At 50.2% G+C, this 15,346-nt stretch overlaps 2 protein-coding genes across 3 annotated transcripts; one reads left to right on the forward strand and one right to left on the reverse strand.

The window, feature by feature from the left end:
- Positions 1-447: 447 nt before the first annotated feature.
- On the reverse strand, positions 448-6,942 carry gpr143 (G protein-coupled receptor 143). Its single transcript, XM_079732638.1, has 9 exons — positions 6,652-6,942; positions 5,445-5,554; positions 4,608-4,702; positions 3,595-3,687; positions 2,700-2,809; positions 2,193-2,301; positions 1,980-2,097; positions 1,321-1,579; positions 448-689 (listed from the first exon to the last, which is right to left on the reverse strand). The coding sequence occupies exons 1-9, from the start codon at positions 6,905-6,907 to the stop codon at positions 583-585; spliced, it is 1,257 nt and encodes a 418-aa protein (XP_079588764.1). The 5' UTR covers positions 6,908-6,942; the 3' UTR covers positions 448-582.
- A 1,458-nt stretch (positions 6,943-8,400) lies between these two features.
- Positions 8,401-13,835, forward strand: LOC307072071 (ankyrin repeat and SOCS box protein 9-like). 2 transcript variants are annotated; one of them, XM_079731238.1, is made up of 7 exons: positions 8,401-8,727; positions 9,600-9,679; positions 9,867-9,974; positions 10,957-11,110; positions 11,401-11,535; positions 13,206-13,397; positions 13,506-13,835. In XM_079731238.1, exons 1-7 carry the CDS (start codon positions 8,643-8,645, stop codon positions 13,664-13,666), a joined length of 915 nt encoding a protein of 304 aa, XP_079587364.1. In that variant the 5' UTR covers positions 8,401-8,642; the 3' UTR covers positions 13,667-13,835. The 2 variants fall into 2 exon arrangements, with proteins under 2 accessions (XP_079587364.1, XP_079587365.1); XM_079731239.1 differs by lacking the exon at positions 11,401-11,535.
- The last annotated feature ends 1,511 nt before the right edge of the window (positions 13,836-15,346 follow it).

Below are 15,346 nucleotides of genomic sequence, written 5' to 3' on the forward strand. Positions count from 1 at the left end.
ATGTCATGAGGAGACCAGGGGGGTATGATGTCATGAGGAGACGGGGGTTGGTATGATGTCATGAGGAGACCAGGGGGGTATGGTGTCATGAGGAGACCAGGGGGGTATGATGTCATAAGGAGACGGGGGTTGGTATGATGTCCTGAGGAGACCAGGGGGGTATGGTGTCATGAGGAGACCAGGGGGGTATGATGACATGAGGAGACCAGGGGGGTATGATGTCATGAGGAGACGGGGGTTGGTATGATGTCATGAGGAGACGGGGGTTGGTATGATGTCATGAGGAGACCAGTGGGGTATGATGTCATGAGGAGACCAGGGGTTGGTATGATGTCATGAGGAGACCAGGGGGGTATGATGTCATGAGGAGACCAGGGGGGTATGATGTCATGAGGAGACGGGGGTTGGTATGATGTCATGAGATGGGTGGTATGATGTCATGAGGAGACCAGGAGGGAATGATGTCATAAGGAGACGGGGTTTGGTATGATGTCATGAGACCGGTGGGGGTATGATGTCATGAGGACACTCAGGTGGTATGATGTCATAGGGAGACAAGGGGGGCTTGGGTGATGTCATACTCTAGTTCCTCATTGAGTTGTCCAGGGATTCAGCATCTGCGTCTATGTCCTCAAAGTCTTGCCGTTCACTGGACATGTGGATCTCTACTGTACTAGACTCTGAGCCACCTAGCGAGACAAAATAAGGCGGGGGGGGTGGTTACTCGGTGCGCCCTGACAGACGCCATCTTGAAATGGTCTCAAACCTAGATTACAGCGTATACACACTTACCCTGAAAATGTATTTTGGGACTCTTTTTATAGTTTGATTTGTGCTTTATCGTACCGCAACGTGGTTTTGTGCGAATAACGGGCTTTAGGGTGAACAAATACCGAAACAAACGACTGGAAAATTCAATTTTATTTCTCTGCAGATCAGTCATGTCATGAATCGTAAACCTAACAGAACATTTACACGTTTATTTTCACAATACTTTGAAGGTGCACAAATAGTATAAAACGATTCGCCATAAATTAAAAGATACAAAAATGATCCCAAAATACATTTCATAATCAATCATAATTTATTAGAGCATAAATACCAACATTGTGCAAACAAACTGCGAGCACATCGTCGTGCACCACAAACAGCAGAACGACATCCCACAATACAAAACACACGAAACACATGGACCAACAACGCTCAGGAGCGTCTCTGAGCCCCTCCCTTCCCCCCCCCCCCCCCCCCCCCCCCCCCCCACCCACCCTCACCAGCCCTGATACACAGGCGAGGAGCTAGCGTTAAAGCTCTGGCCGGTACCTTCTGAGTGTGCGCCCATGGAGTCGGAGGGGCGGTGGTCGTTCCCCGTCAGGTTCTTGTTGTCCTCCTGGATGTGGCTCTGGAACAGCAGCGTGCCCACCATGGGGTTGTAGGCCGTCCCGGCCCCGTTGGGGGCGGAGGTGGACATGGAGTCCCAGGCCCGCTCCTTCCGGCAATGGAGGCTCAGGTCCACGTCCAGGCCGGTCCAGCCGCGGTGGGCCAGCGTGTTGAGGAAGGCCTGCATGGGGTTCAGGATCCCCTGGGAGAAGGGCCGGGAAACCCCGCATGGTCAGGCTCAGAAAACGTTCTTCATTAGAGAGACCTTAAGCCCGAGGGGAACGACGGGGTTCTGTACGCCCAACAAACACAGTCGACGGGTCAGGTCGAGATAGAGGGACGCCCCCCCACGGGACACGACAACGTTAAACGCTGCACCACGCCTTGTTATGTACATTCATGCCTGGAGCAAGCTATGAGGTCACTGAGGTTTTTGTAGAGATAAAAAAAGAATCTAACGTTAATACAACTGTGTACAAAATATGCAGTTCAGAACTAACTAGTTAAACGCTTAATTCAGTTAAGCCTTGTTACTTTGTGTCCGCCGTGTTTGACACAGATGCTAAACGCCCTACATGTAAACGTCAACGTAGAGTTGGTACCATGAAGAACCAGGTGATGAGGGCGGCGTTGCGGACCGTCCGCAGGCTGCTGTCGCTGATGTCGGGCTGGACCTCCAGGAAGAAGAGCAGGCACTCGTTGACGATGTTGGGGACCCAGCTGGGGGCCAGGGCCGGAGGGGAGGAGGGGAGGGTAAACTCAGGGGAGCTCCACGTGAGAACATGAACAGAGATCAGATCAACGCCGCCACTCACCAGACACTGAAGACCAGCATTATCTTGAAGAAGCGTATTTTGATCTCGGTGGCGAGCCGCCTCTCGTTCTCCGTGTAGATGCCCTGTCGGCCCTTCAGTAGCGACGTGACTGAAGGAGAGAACACAAAGATAGTGAGGCTAAGATGCTACACGATGCCAAGTACTATTTTTAAACGCAAGGACGTACAACAACAAAAAGTGCGTACATTAAGTGACAGTAGAGTAGAGAGATCTTCATTCTCCCCGAGGAGGAAATTCATGTTGCAAATGAGTCAATAAAAAAAGGCCAACCATTGAAACATTAAACATATAAACTAGGACAACATGGAATCAATAAATATAGAACTAAATCCAAACTACAGCAGTCCCACAAACCCTCCACTCCGTTAACACCACAGCCTCTGGGCTGCAGGAACGGTCAGACGTGGTCCTGCCGACCACCAGGCGCCCTAGACATGACCTCTGACCCTGAGCCCAGCAGGGGGGGGGGGGGGGGGGGGGTCTGACCTGCTGAGGTGGTCCGGATGAAGAAGAGGGGGTTGGCGATGAGCACCAGCAGCATGGGGGCGTAGGTGGTGACGTAGTGCGGGATGGCGTGCTGCAGGCCGCTCTCACAGCTGGGGGCACAATGTGAAGAGACGCGGAGAGAAGGTCACTTCATCGGCTGAGGGCTCAACGCTCAGACCCCGGCGCTCAGGGAGAGCTGAACGTGAATCAGGAAGTCAGTCAGGACCGGGTGAGTGGCAGGACCCACGTTCCACCACCAGGGGGCGATTGGTGAGCCCTGACACGAAGTTTTTAAATCAAGCCTCTAGTGACATCATAGAGAGGCGTGTCCACAGGAGATCCACACATGGTCATAAAGATGAGGGCCCTTTAAAGCTTTTTATTTATTTTAATTATTCATCAGATTGATCTTCTCAATGCTGCTTTTTATAATGCCCAAAACTAGTCCCTCTCAAATTAACTTCAACATGAGTCATACGGCTATAGTCTGGCTCATCCCTCCTTCATGATGATGCTATGAAAGATTTAAAAAAAAAAAACGCAAATCTGATCATTCATGAACAGATGTTGGGAACCTCCATCGTTCAGACCCCGATCACATGACCTCATGGAAACAAAAACACTGCAGGAACAGACAGGGGGGACAGTGGTGGGGTGACCGGGTTTGTGTGTGTGTGTGTGTGTGTGTGTGTGTGTGTGTGTGTGTGTGTGTGTGTGTGTGTGTGTGTGTGTGTGTGTGTGTGTGCGCGCTAGCTTTTGTCTGTATGTGTGTGTCTGAGTTTGCACGTAAGTGTTTGTGTATGTTTAGGCGTAAGTTTGTGTGTGTGTGTGTGTGTGTGTGTGTGCGCGCGCGTGCGTGCGTGTGCACATGTTAGTGTGTGTGTGCGTGTCTTACTCTGAGATGGAAGGGTAGTAGAGCATGGCAACACCTTCAGCACACAGCAGCAGCGCCAGACCCCATGTGATCATGTGGTACAGGATGATGGTGCTGGGGGGAGGGGGGGAGAGGGGGGGAGAGGGGGGGAGACAGGTCATGAGACCTGGCTGTGGACTCACAAGCCTGTCAGGGCTCTTGGCTCCTGGCACGAGCGACCCGCATGGGACCGGCCAGCAGCCAATCACACGGAGGGAGAAATTATCAATGGAATAGATCGTTTCAGAATAGAAGAGTAGAACTTGTGAGATTTTGTTGTGAAAAACTGTAAAAAAAAAAATGTACACAATTGTAAGTGGACTGCCTTTATATTTCACTTTTCTAACAAGTAGCCACTCAAAGCGCTTTACAGTACTGCCTAACATTCACCCATTCATGCACCACTTCACACACCGACGGCGGAGTCAGCCACGCAGGGCGACAGCCAGCTTATCAGGAGCAGTCAGGGTATGGTGTCTCGCTCAGAGACACCTCGACACTCTTTCTCTAGAACAGAAATGACTCTGTGGGCCTGCGCCATGTGGCTTCGTGCTATTCAGTAATGCAAGGGAAGGCAACTGTTGGCTAATTTCTCCACACAAAAAGAGAACAACCCCAGGGGGAGGGTCAGAGCATGTAGAGGGGAATCCCATTCAAATATATTCTTCCTGAAACTGACGAAATTTTGTGTTTCTGGATCCACATTCTCTTTCACGGTTTCCCCTTTCTCCTTGGTGTCACATTTACGTTTCAACCACTCTTCCATCTTCTCGATTTTGGTCTACTTTTCAGTATTGAAACTTGCTCAGGGTAAAGTAGAGTACCCCCTGCATACTCCAAAGCACCTCTAGGGATACGCGGACCCCCATTTGAGGACCAGTGCCCTCGTTGACTGTCATGTCCTAATGTCTCTGTGGTGGTGAGCTGGGACGCCTGCAGGAGAGAGACAGTGGAGGCTGTTCCTCCTGAAGGAGGAGACGGAGCAGACGTAATACCTGATCCCAGCGGAGGTCTTCACCACCAGGAACACGTCCACGGCGTAGCAGAAGGTCCACCAGAAGGAGGCGCTGAAGAACAGCTGGATCCACATCTGCACCGCACAGCAGAAAGAGGCGCGTCAACACTTCCTGCTTCAGTGGCGCTCGGGCCGACAGGTAAACAACAACACGCAAGGCGAGTAAACAGCAGAACGTCCTCAACAAGATGGCGGAGGCTGTGGAGGACGCCATGTTGCTCTATCTTCTAGATCGGTTCCTTCATCTCTGTATATTTTCCCGTAGAGAGGAGCCTCTCTAGCGTAGGCACAGTTCTCTCAGAATCAGAATTACTTTTCTTACATCTTATTGTACAAGTACACGAGAGTACCTTTCTTAGGCTTGGTTCCTCAAAAGCTACATAGCAGCAACAATATAAATAAAGTAAATAAGAGTAAAAATAAGTAATAATAAGTAGCAGAAGTCGTGGTACAAGCCACAGTTGATTCTAGTGCAAAAATGTAAGCGAGATCCAGCAGTGTCATCATTTCACCACCAGTTGTTTCACCGGAAGAGTGAGTGAAATATCAAAGGCTATTTATACTATTCATCTGTCCTGTGTTGTGCTTGTGGGAAGTCTGGTGTGAAGGAATCTTTTTTGTAAATGTCACGCATCACACACACACGCATACAAACATATACACACACTGACACACAAACTGATATAAACAGACACTGACACATTCAGACACACACACTGACACACATACTGACACACACACACACACACACACACACACACACACACACACACACACACACACACACACACACACACACACACACACACAGACGTACCGCACTGCCCACACAGAAGACCTCCGGCCAGACATCGCCGCTGTTGTTGGCGGAGATCTTCTCCACGACGTTGGGAAGGCCGAGCCAGATGGACGACCGCACCACGATACCTGGGGGGGGGGGGGGGGGGGGGGGGGGGGAATAACCCGGTTAACCACCACAGATACAGGCATGGAGGCTGTGAAGGGGAGCCCCCCCCCCCGTTAACCACCAGCTCTTCAGGAAACACAGACAGACATGGGGACAAGGAGGGGATCAAGGAGGGGCATAATATCCAGCTTTGAGACTGTAAGCGCTTTACAAATCGTCTTGACTTCATGCAGTGGGGGTCAGTTGGAAAACAAAGCACGCTTTCAATTAACACCTAATTAAAGGGAAGGGTTTTAGCTCCGGCTGGATTGCAAAGCGCTCCGTTAGTTGGATTGTGTAGTGGGGTACTTTTAATTGAAGGGGGAGGTAATGGAAACACTAAAGGTCTACGGTTTTCTTTTACGAGTGTAGTTTAGGTTCTTCCTCTGAATAGCCAGCTGCTGCACCCGGGCTCGGAGAATAGTTAGAGGAGTATAAAAGCGTAGCGTGATACGGCCACATGCTGACTTGGGCTTTAGTTCGCCTGGGCTTTAGTTACCCAACTTACTTCTCCAAACACATCGCTTTGTGCTGTAACATTTCATCACAATGACTGGTTCAGTTTCAATCACAAAGAGTCGTCAATGAATAGGCCTTTCTTATTCAATCGAGGTTTTTCATTTACATATTTGGTTGGACTTTATAATAACGGGGACGCCTATTACATAATCCTGTTCGTTGAACTTGAACTCCATCCACCTCCATTTGCGATTAGAGCACGTTGTTGGACGACAGGCGAAGTCATCACAAAGCAAGTCCACTTTAGAGAGAATAAAGAGCTGAGGCGTGCTATTATTCAAATGTCCCAAGAGACTCACTCTGATGGCTTCAATACAATACAGGGCCGTTTCACGACTACTTAATCCATACAGACAGAACTTTTTTTTTTTAGACTGAATTAATGTGGTAAATGCAAAATAAGGGGTGAGCCTAAATCAAAAAGTTCCTGCGCATTGAGCACTAAAGACGTGGACATCGGCGCGCAGCCTCCGTCTGCACAACACGTGGCGGTCAGGTCGTTGGCGTCCATACACGCCCACCCTGGTCCTCAGAGCGTCTCTGCTCACCTGTCTCTTACCTGTGCACCCCAGGATGTCGCAGATGCTGATGATGAAGAGGATCCGGGAGGAGGACGCGGGCTTCGGGATGGGGTAGGGCCCGAGTCTGCGGTAGCCCCTCCGCTTGGGGAGGATCTGCAGGATGGTGAAGATCAGACTGAGACTGGCGCTGCCCACGCTCAGAGCGCTGAACAACTGGGGCTGGAAGGAGACCACGAAGTCCGTGGCCGGGTCTCTGTTGGGACAGCAGAAGGTCTCCAGCCGCGGGGACGCCATCGGACTGGGACCGGGAGACCGGGAGACAGCGTCAGAGGGGAAGGAAATGAAAATGGCGAAATGTGTGTAAGTCCATGGCCTGAGCCACCCGAGAGAGAGAGAGAGAGAGGGGAAGCACGGGTTTGGAGCATCATGTGCTTCTGTTTAATCCCCCCCCCCCCCAACCCACCACCTCACCCCCCCAGTCATGGCTTAACCATGCAGGCCCATTCCTCAGAGGACCGACAAAGGCCTGTTGTTTGACAGGAGGGGAGGGGATGCGTCTCGTTTCATTGATGTTTGGTCAGGATCCACGTTTTAGCATCAGACTAAACAGCGAAACATGACTTGGTTCCGTGGATATTCAATTAAGACTAAAGAAAGAATAACGGAAGGTTGAGAATAGTCCAGTTTTCTCTGGACCAGGACCAAGTCCTAAATGTATAAATGGATCATTATGATCCGATTTGCACTGTTTTCTGTAATGTTTTATTTGATTAGCATCATTTTCCATCCGATATGCCGTCAATAAAGTAAACCTAAGGCTTTCGACCAGACGACTACTGGCCCCAGATCAGACGCAAATTAAAGCTGATTTATAGAGCAAACAAAACGTCAAGGTTTATATTGATCCTCTGTTATTCAGCCGAAAGCATCCACCTACTTTGAACAGGGGCCCCCACAGCCACGTCCTGCTCCCCGGACCGCCGGACAAAAGGTCGCTAAAGGATACCGTCTTTGCCGCAGGGTTCTGTGGCTGGTTCCTCTCCGTCCGCTCCCCTTCGGCGCCATCTGCTGGCCGACGTGTGTCTGGCATGCGGGGAGTGCACTGGAATTGAATTGCATGACCTGACATGCGAGGAGGAGGCAAACCATTTGAACACAACCCTAACATGATCAAGTCACAAGTCTCACTAACATTAATTCATTTACTTATTGATTCAGACCTATTTATGTATTTATTTTTGAACTGAATGGTCCTCATAAACCACAGCCCAGATAATCGTATCTAGGGCCAGGATTTTTTGAATTTCTAACTTTTAATTTAAACTGCTTTAACCTCCTGGAGGCCATTGACGTGATAATCACTAACCGGGCTGTTGACTCTGGCCTGACCGGCAGGTCAACACTGGAGAACTTCTTGTCCCAGGTCCTGTCCAATCAGGCCTGCAACGACAACCACCTCAATACACCCCCCCTCTCCCTCCTCTTCCTCCTCCTCCTCTCCCCCCCACTCCTCTTCCTCCCCCTCTCCTCACTCCTTACCCGTCCTCTCCCTCCTCTTCCTCCTCCTCCTCTCCCCCCCACTCCTCTTCCTCCCCCTCTCCTCATTCCTTACCCGTCCTCTCCCCCCCCCCCCCCCCCCCGTTCTCTCCCCCGGGCTGCAGGCTCTGTGTGTCGACTGGGCGGGTGTCCCGTTACAGACCTGTAGAACAGGAACCAGCCGCCCTGCAGCGGTGCGACGCCCCAGCCGGCGCACTGAGACCACACACTTCCTGACTGGCAGACCGGGGAAGGAAGTGACATCAGAAGGTCTGCTCCCACCTTCCACTAGCCGCACACACACACAGACACACAGACACGCACACACAGACGCACACACGTATACAGACACAGACAAACATACACGCACACAGACGTACACAGACACAGACAAACATACCCACAGACACACACACAGACGCAGACACACACACACACACACACACACACACACACACACCAGAGCGTGTAGTTGGAGGGTCTTGGAGCGGTCATGTCAGAGGGGAGCTGGGACCAGGACCATGGTGTTCATCAGCGACCTGGACCCGTGGTGTTCTTCTCCAACCCTCTGATGAGCGGTGAGTCGGACCGCCGGGGATCAGGGGCTGGAACGCCTCTTACAGACGTAGGCACGCACACACGCACACACGCACGCTCATACACCTACACACACATATGTTTCTATATACATGTTTATGTCTATGTATATGTATATATATATATATATACATATATATATTACTATGCTTGTGTATTTTCCCGAGCCAAAGGAATTTTGAATTCCTGTCTGTCTGTCTGTCTGTCTAAGGCTGTCTGTATGCTGGTCTACCTGTCTTTCTGTCTACCTGTCTGTCTAAGGCTGTCTGTCTAATGCAGCACTTGCTCCAAGTGCCAACACAACAATTATCTCGGTAATATGAAACTAACTACGTAACAATACCGCTCTATAGCCCTGCTATTGCTGTGATATAGCTATATTTCTTTATCTTCCCATCTCTAGCTCTGTAATATGTTTCTTCTACATCTGCCTCTCTCTGTCAATGAACTCTATTTATCTCTGTGACAGCCCTCTGTTTATCTGTACATCTGTAATATGTCGTTATATTACCCTGTGTCTCTGTAACTTCTTTGAAAGGTCTCTGTAGTCACTTTCTATCTCACTGTAATGCATCTATTACATGTATTACATGTAATAAAAGTAATACATGTATTACATGTAATAAAAGTAATACATGTATTACATGTAATACATGTAATACATGTATTACTTTTATTACATGTAATACATGTATTACATGTAATAAATGTAATACATGTATTACATGCTATCTTGTCTCAGTGAGTCTGACTGGTGTCCATCTTGTCTCTGACTGGTCTCCATCTTGTCTCTGACTGGTGTCCATCTTGTCTCTGACTGGTCTCCACCTTGTCTCTGTCCGTCTGTCCCCAGACGGTGCGTCCGACTGGTCTCCGGTCCACGATGCGTCTTTCAACGGCCGTCCCGTCGCTCTGCAGGCGCTGCTCAGCCAGGTGAGGCCCCCGCCCCCTACTGCCATGACCCCGCCTCCTCCCGTGACCCCGCCCCCTCCCGCGACACCACCCCCACCCATGACCCCACAACCCCTCCCGCGACCCCTCCCCCCATCCCGGCCCCTACCGCGACCCCGCCCCCCTCCTGGGGTGTAGACGGACTCTTACTCTGTGATGATCTCCTCAGGGGGCGTGTGCTAACCTGGCCACGCTGGACCGGGTGTCGCCCCTCCTGGCGGCGTGTCAGCGGGGCCACGCCCTCTGCGCTCGCCTCCTGATCCAGAACGGAGCTCATGTTAGTAAGATCTGCTCGCCATCACCAAACTCATTATTACTTCCTTGCACGTGTATGGCCGGCCGTTAGGGTCTTTTAAGGGGCTTAGCTTCCCTCGGCATATTTCAAGTCTTATCGGTGGAAATGTAATTCTCACTACTCATAAAGTCTTAGTATTACAACTTTCATTCTTGCCAGTGAGAATGGATGCAGAGTGAAGCTAGACGATTTAAAGCGCAAACTGCCTGCCATACGTGTTTCTCATGTTTACTCGTCTAACCAGACCCTAGCATACATGTTTACTCTATCAGTGATGTAGCCAAACATGAACCTCATATACTGCAATCAATGGCTGTTCTGGACTTGTGGACCACATCAATTATTGTTGGATTTAACTACATGGTGGAAGCGATTAGTTGAAGATTAACCCAAAATAATGCCTGCCACACAGACACACACACACACACACACACACACACACACACACACACACACACACACACACACACACTCTATCAAGTGTCTTTGTGTAAACACATGCATAGTCATGCAAGCTTGCATATTAACTATGAGACAAACACCACCACTGTTTCTCTCACCATAACACACATGCTCAATCGCATGACCTTTTTGGATTACAGCATAATTTCCATACGCTTCTAGTATTAAATGAGTACAATGGCAACAACCTTGATATTACACTCTACCTCCAGACATGTTTTTCCCAGATGTCCTATACATAACAGATCATAGATTGTAAGAGTTGATTTATATAGAATGTGACTAAAGCAAAGATATCCCTGCCCAAAACCTCAAATATTGAACCAGAATGAATAAGACAGGCGAATCCACGAGGCAATCGATCGGAAAAAATAACTTTGTGTAAATGATTCAGCTTTAACTGTAGCTACAACTCTAGCCACTAGGGGCTGCTCATGAGAAACGTACATAGTGCAGCTTTAACTCCCCGATCGACCACCCTGTCTGACCTGCTGCTCCACAGGTGAACTCAGCCACACTGGACGGATCAACCCCCCTATCAGAGGCCTGCGCTGGGGGTCACCTGACATGCGTGTCACTGCTCCTGCAGCTCGGGGCCACGCCCCTGGGGCCGGGTGGCCACGCCCCCTCCCCCATACACATGGCTGCCGCCAAAGGTCAGAGATCACACATTCCTGGGTTCTGCACGACAATCTAAAATTAAATTGTGTCCTCACAGGGTAGACTCCCCCCAGTGCTCATGTGGTGACTGCTGTGGGTGCCGATGACTGCTGTGGGTGCTGATGACTGCTGTGGGTGCTGATGACTGCTGTGGGTGCTGATGACTGCTGTGGGTGCTGATGACTGCTGTGGGTGCTGGTGGGTGCTGATGACTGCTGTGGGTGCTGATGACTGCTGTGGGTGCTGATGACTCCTATGGGTGCTGATGACTGCTCTGTTGGTGCAGGCCACCAGGAGTGCATCTCCGTCCTGGTGGAGCACGGTGCTGACGTAGATCTGCACCGTGACCTCTCGGGCACGCCCCTCTGCGCCGCCGTGGCCAATCAGCACCTGAGTACCGCCAGGAGCCTGCTGCAGCTGGGTGAGGCTCCCCCCCGCAGAGGGAGGTTGGAGGCTGAATCAGTCAGACAGTATGAGGTGTGATGGTGCGATCCATTTGTATGGTACGCCCACCCGTACAAGTCGTAAGGTGAAAATCTCCCAGCTGTCTTGCGGCATTTCATGGAGGCACACCCCCTTTTGATTCGCTCTACTCTGTCTACTTTCAGAACAACGAGTGGGAAGGTTGACGTTACCACAAAAAGGGGGCGTGCCTCCGTGAAATGCCGCAAGACAGCTGGGAGATTTCACATCTTATGACTCGTACCGCTGGGCGTACCATACAAATGGAACGCACCATGAGTCTGGATCAGTCAGTCAGACACAGAATGAGGTGTGAGTCTGGATCAGTCAGTCAGACACAGAATGAGGTGTGAGTCTGGATCAGTCAGTCAGACACAGAATGAGGTGTGAGTCTGGATCAGTCAGTCAGACACAGAATGAGGTGTAAGTCTGGATCAGTCAGTCAGACACAGAATGAGGTGTGAGTCTGGATCAGTCAGTCAGACACAGAATGAGGTGTGAGTCTGGATCAGTCAGTCAGACACAGACTGAGGTGTGAGTCTGGATCAGTCAGTCAGACACCTAATGAGGTGTGAGTCTGGATCAGTCAGTCAGACACAGAATGAGGTGTGAGTCTGGATCAGTCAGTCAGACACAGAATGAGGTGTGAGTCTGGATCAGTCAGCCAGACACAGAATGAGGTGTGAGTCTGGATCAGTCAGTCAGACACAGAATGAGGTGTGAGTCTGCATCAGTCAGTCAGACACAGAATGAGGTGTGAGTCTGGATCAGTCAGTCAGACACAGAATGAGGTGTGAGTCTGGATCAGTCAGTCAGACACAGAATGAGGTGTGAGTCTGGATCAGTCAGTCAGACACAGAATGAGGTGTGAGTCTGGATCAGTCAGTCAGACACAGAATGAGGTGTGAGTCTGGATCAGTCAGTCAGACACAGAATGAGGTGTGAGTCTGGATCAGTCAGTCAGACACAGAATGAGGTGTGAGTCTGGATCAGTCAGTCAGACACAGAATGAGGTGTGAGTCTGGATCAGTCAGTCAGACACAGAATGAGGTGTGAGTCTGGATCAGTCAGTCAGACACAGAATGAGGTGTGAGTCTGGATCAGTCAGTCAGACACCTAATGAGGTGTGAGTCTGGATCAGTCAGTCAGACACAGAATGAGGTGTGAGTCTGGATCAGTCAGTCAGACACAGAATGAGGTGTTAGTCTGGATCAGTCAGTAGCAGCTGTGTAGACTCACACACTGATGGCTGTAAGATGATCCACACAACGTGGAGCAGGACAGAGATATTTCATATTTATTGGATGCTGGTGCTGTTTGAATTATCATGATGGGACACTGAGAGACATTTTTACACCCCAACGACATACATCTTTACTCAATCACGATCAAAGTCTATTAAAGATCAATCAACCAACAAATCCCTATCAAAGTCAGTGTGGGAAACAGCTGCTTGAGAAACACTTCACAAATAAGTTTGAATATTTAAACACTCCTAAATGGTTTATAAGACCTACAGAAGAAAAGCTTGATTCGTATATTTAAGCGTCCTCTAAAATAAGGCCAATACCCATGAATTGATCTTACGTGCCTCACCACTACTGCCCTGCACTCTGCCGCCCCCTTCAGGCGCCAGTGTGAACAGCAGCCTGGACGGTGACTCCCCGCTGCACACGGCGGCCCGTCTGTCCAGCCCGGAGATGGTGTCTGTCCTGATGGAGCACGGGGCCGACTGCTCCGTCAGGAACCCAAAGGGAAAACGGCCCGTTGACCTCGCGCCTCCCAATAGCCTGGTGGAGAGGATGCTGGGAAAATCCAGAGGTATCCATAGTAACATCTAAACGGCGCTGCTCCGCCTCCTCCATCGCATAACCCAATCACATAACCCAAGAATAACAACAACTTCTACTCCCACTTGGTGTCCGCCAGGAGTGCCGTGTCTAAAGCAGTTATGTCGGCTAAGCATCAGGAGGATTCTGGACAAGGAGAGAATGGGTGCTATCTGTGGACTAGACATACCAGTAGAGTTGAGAGACTATCTTCTGTACCGGACAGGTCCCTCGGGTCAACCGGTCTGCGGGAGAGTGTGAGTCGGTCTGGCACTCAGCCGCCTCTCTCAGCGTCACCCGTTCATAGAGTTCTGCGTGTGGCCACTAGGGGGCGGACTTGAGTCGCTGTAAACCGCCTGATTGTTTGTGGCTATAACGGTGGCAATATTTTTTCACAATTGTAATAAACTCCTGTGTGGACAAAACGTTATTTAATGTTTAAAAACAAAACAAAACAACAACTTTATTTCCATGCGTTACCACAGTGATGTGTTAACGTATGGGAGATATGTTTATTAAGCTTTTTTTTTACGAGAGTAACGTAGATGTGAATGCATTTGAAATGTATTCATCTTCATCAGCCCGGTTTATCTCAACGTCAACACACAAGAACACATCACGCTGGACCTTGCATCTGTGTCTCCTAAAACACACACCGATCCTCTCGGCCACCTCTGGTGTGCAAATCGACAGGAAGTCGCCGTCAGTAGAAGGATCGACGTGGAACTCGGTATTTTTAGCCGCTGTTAAGTTTGTTTTCGAAACTAAAGCGCTCACTAAGTAAAGCGTTCCGGACCGCTGTAGAGCGATCGTTTACACACGAACACAAACGCAAACACACACCTGCAGACAAACACACACACACACGCACGCACGCACGCAGTCAAACACACGCACACACCCACACGAACAAGCACGCGCGCACACACACACACACACAGAATGATCATTGACTAAATATTATGGGACGGTGTTTATCTGCGACCGCAGGCCTGTGTGGATGCAGGGTCTCCCTGTTTGGTGTCATGGCTGATAAGTCAGGGATGAGCCAGTCCGGAGATCAGCCAGGGGTGAGGGGCCCCGCCACAGGTCTGGTCCTCATCCCTCCTCTGGTCCATGTTGAAGTGATGTTTTGGTCCACTTCATTTTGGCCCTTTTGTCCTTTATTAGTTCAATGAATAATTTAAAAACCACAGTCTGCCGTCGCGCATTTGAAGCAAAAACAGAAATGTTTCGTATCCTATAATTAACAAAGGGTTTGTCAATGTGTGGTCTAGCGTGTGTTTGGATGTGCATGTGTATGCAAGCATTCATGTGTGTGTGTGTATGTGGATATAGGCATCCATATTTGTACGTATGTGTGTGTGTATGCATGTATGTAAGTGTCGGTGTGTGTATGTGTGTGTGTGTGTGTGTGCGTGCGCGTGTGTGCTTGTATGTAAACGTGTGTGTGTGTAATCATGTATGCATGTAGTACCTCCGTGCTCTGCACATCACACCCTGCTCTACGTGTGAAGCCTTCAGCCAGCGCTCTGTGACCTTGACCCCTCGGGGTCTGGCTCCCACGTGCTCCGCGTCCTCCTCGCGTTCCTCAGCGAGGAGGAGCAGGAAGTGAGAAGACGGCTTCGGGAGCGACGGACTCCGAGCAGCCAATCAGCAGAGAGGGGCTGAGAGACTGCAGAGGGACCCTCCTCTCAATCCCACTCCAGCCCAGTGGGGATGGGGTTTCTCCCAGCGGGACCCGCTCTGTCCCAGTCTCATTACGTCTCAGTTCATGTGTTCGTCGTTTTTTACACCGTTCACCACCGAGCAGGGCCGTTTGTTTTCTCGTTCATCTGTTCTACCAAGAGTCAATTCTAACAGAGGTGACGTCGAAGGACAGTGACAGGAACCACTGATCGCCGATCACTGACCGGTGAATACTGAACACGGCCCGCGAGA

Source organism: Pollachius pollachius (genome assembly GCF_949987615.1).
Source record: "Pollachius pollachius genome assembly, chromosome: 3".
NCBI lineage: Eukaryota > Metazoa > Chordata > Actinopteri > Gadiformes > Gadidae > Pollachius > Pollachius pollachius.

Excerpts from the sequence above, each read along its gene's own strand:
- gpr143 (XM_079732638.1), bottom strand. The coding sequence starts at position 6,907 with ATGGCGTCCCCGCGGCTGGAGACCTTCTGCTGTCCCAACAGAGACCCG. Across the intron at positions 5,555-6,651 it reads CGACATCCTGGGGTGCACAG|GTATCGTGGTGCGGTCGTCC; the intron begins GTAAGAGACAGG and ends CCCCCCCCCCAG. Across the intron at positions 2,810-3,594 it reads TACTACCCTTCCATCTCAGA|CTGTGAGAGCGGCCTGCAGC; the intron begins GTAAGACACGCA and ends TTGTGCCCCCAG.
- LOC307072071 (XM_079731238.1), top strand. The coding sequence starts at position 8,643 with ATGTCAGAGGGGAGCTGGGACCAGGACCATGGTGTTCATCAGCGACCT. Across the intron at positions 8,728-9,599 it reads CTCCAACCCTCTGATGAGCG|ACGGTGCGTCCGACTGGTCT; the intron begins GTGAGTCGGACC and ends GTCTGTCCCCAG. Across the intron at positions 11,536-13,205 it reads CAGGAGCCTGCTGCAGCTGG|GCGCCAGTGTGAACAGCAGC; the intron begins GTGAGGCTCCCC and ends CGCCCCCTTCAG.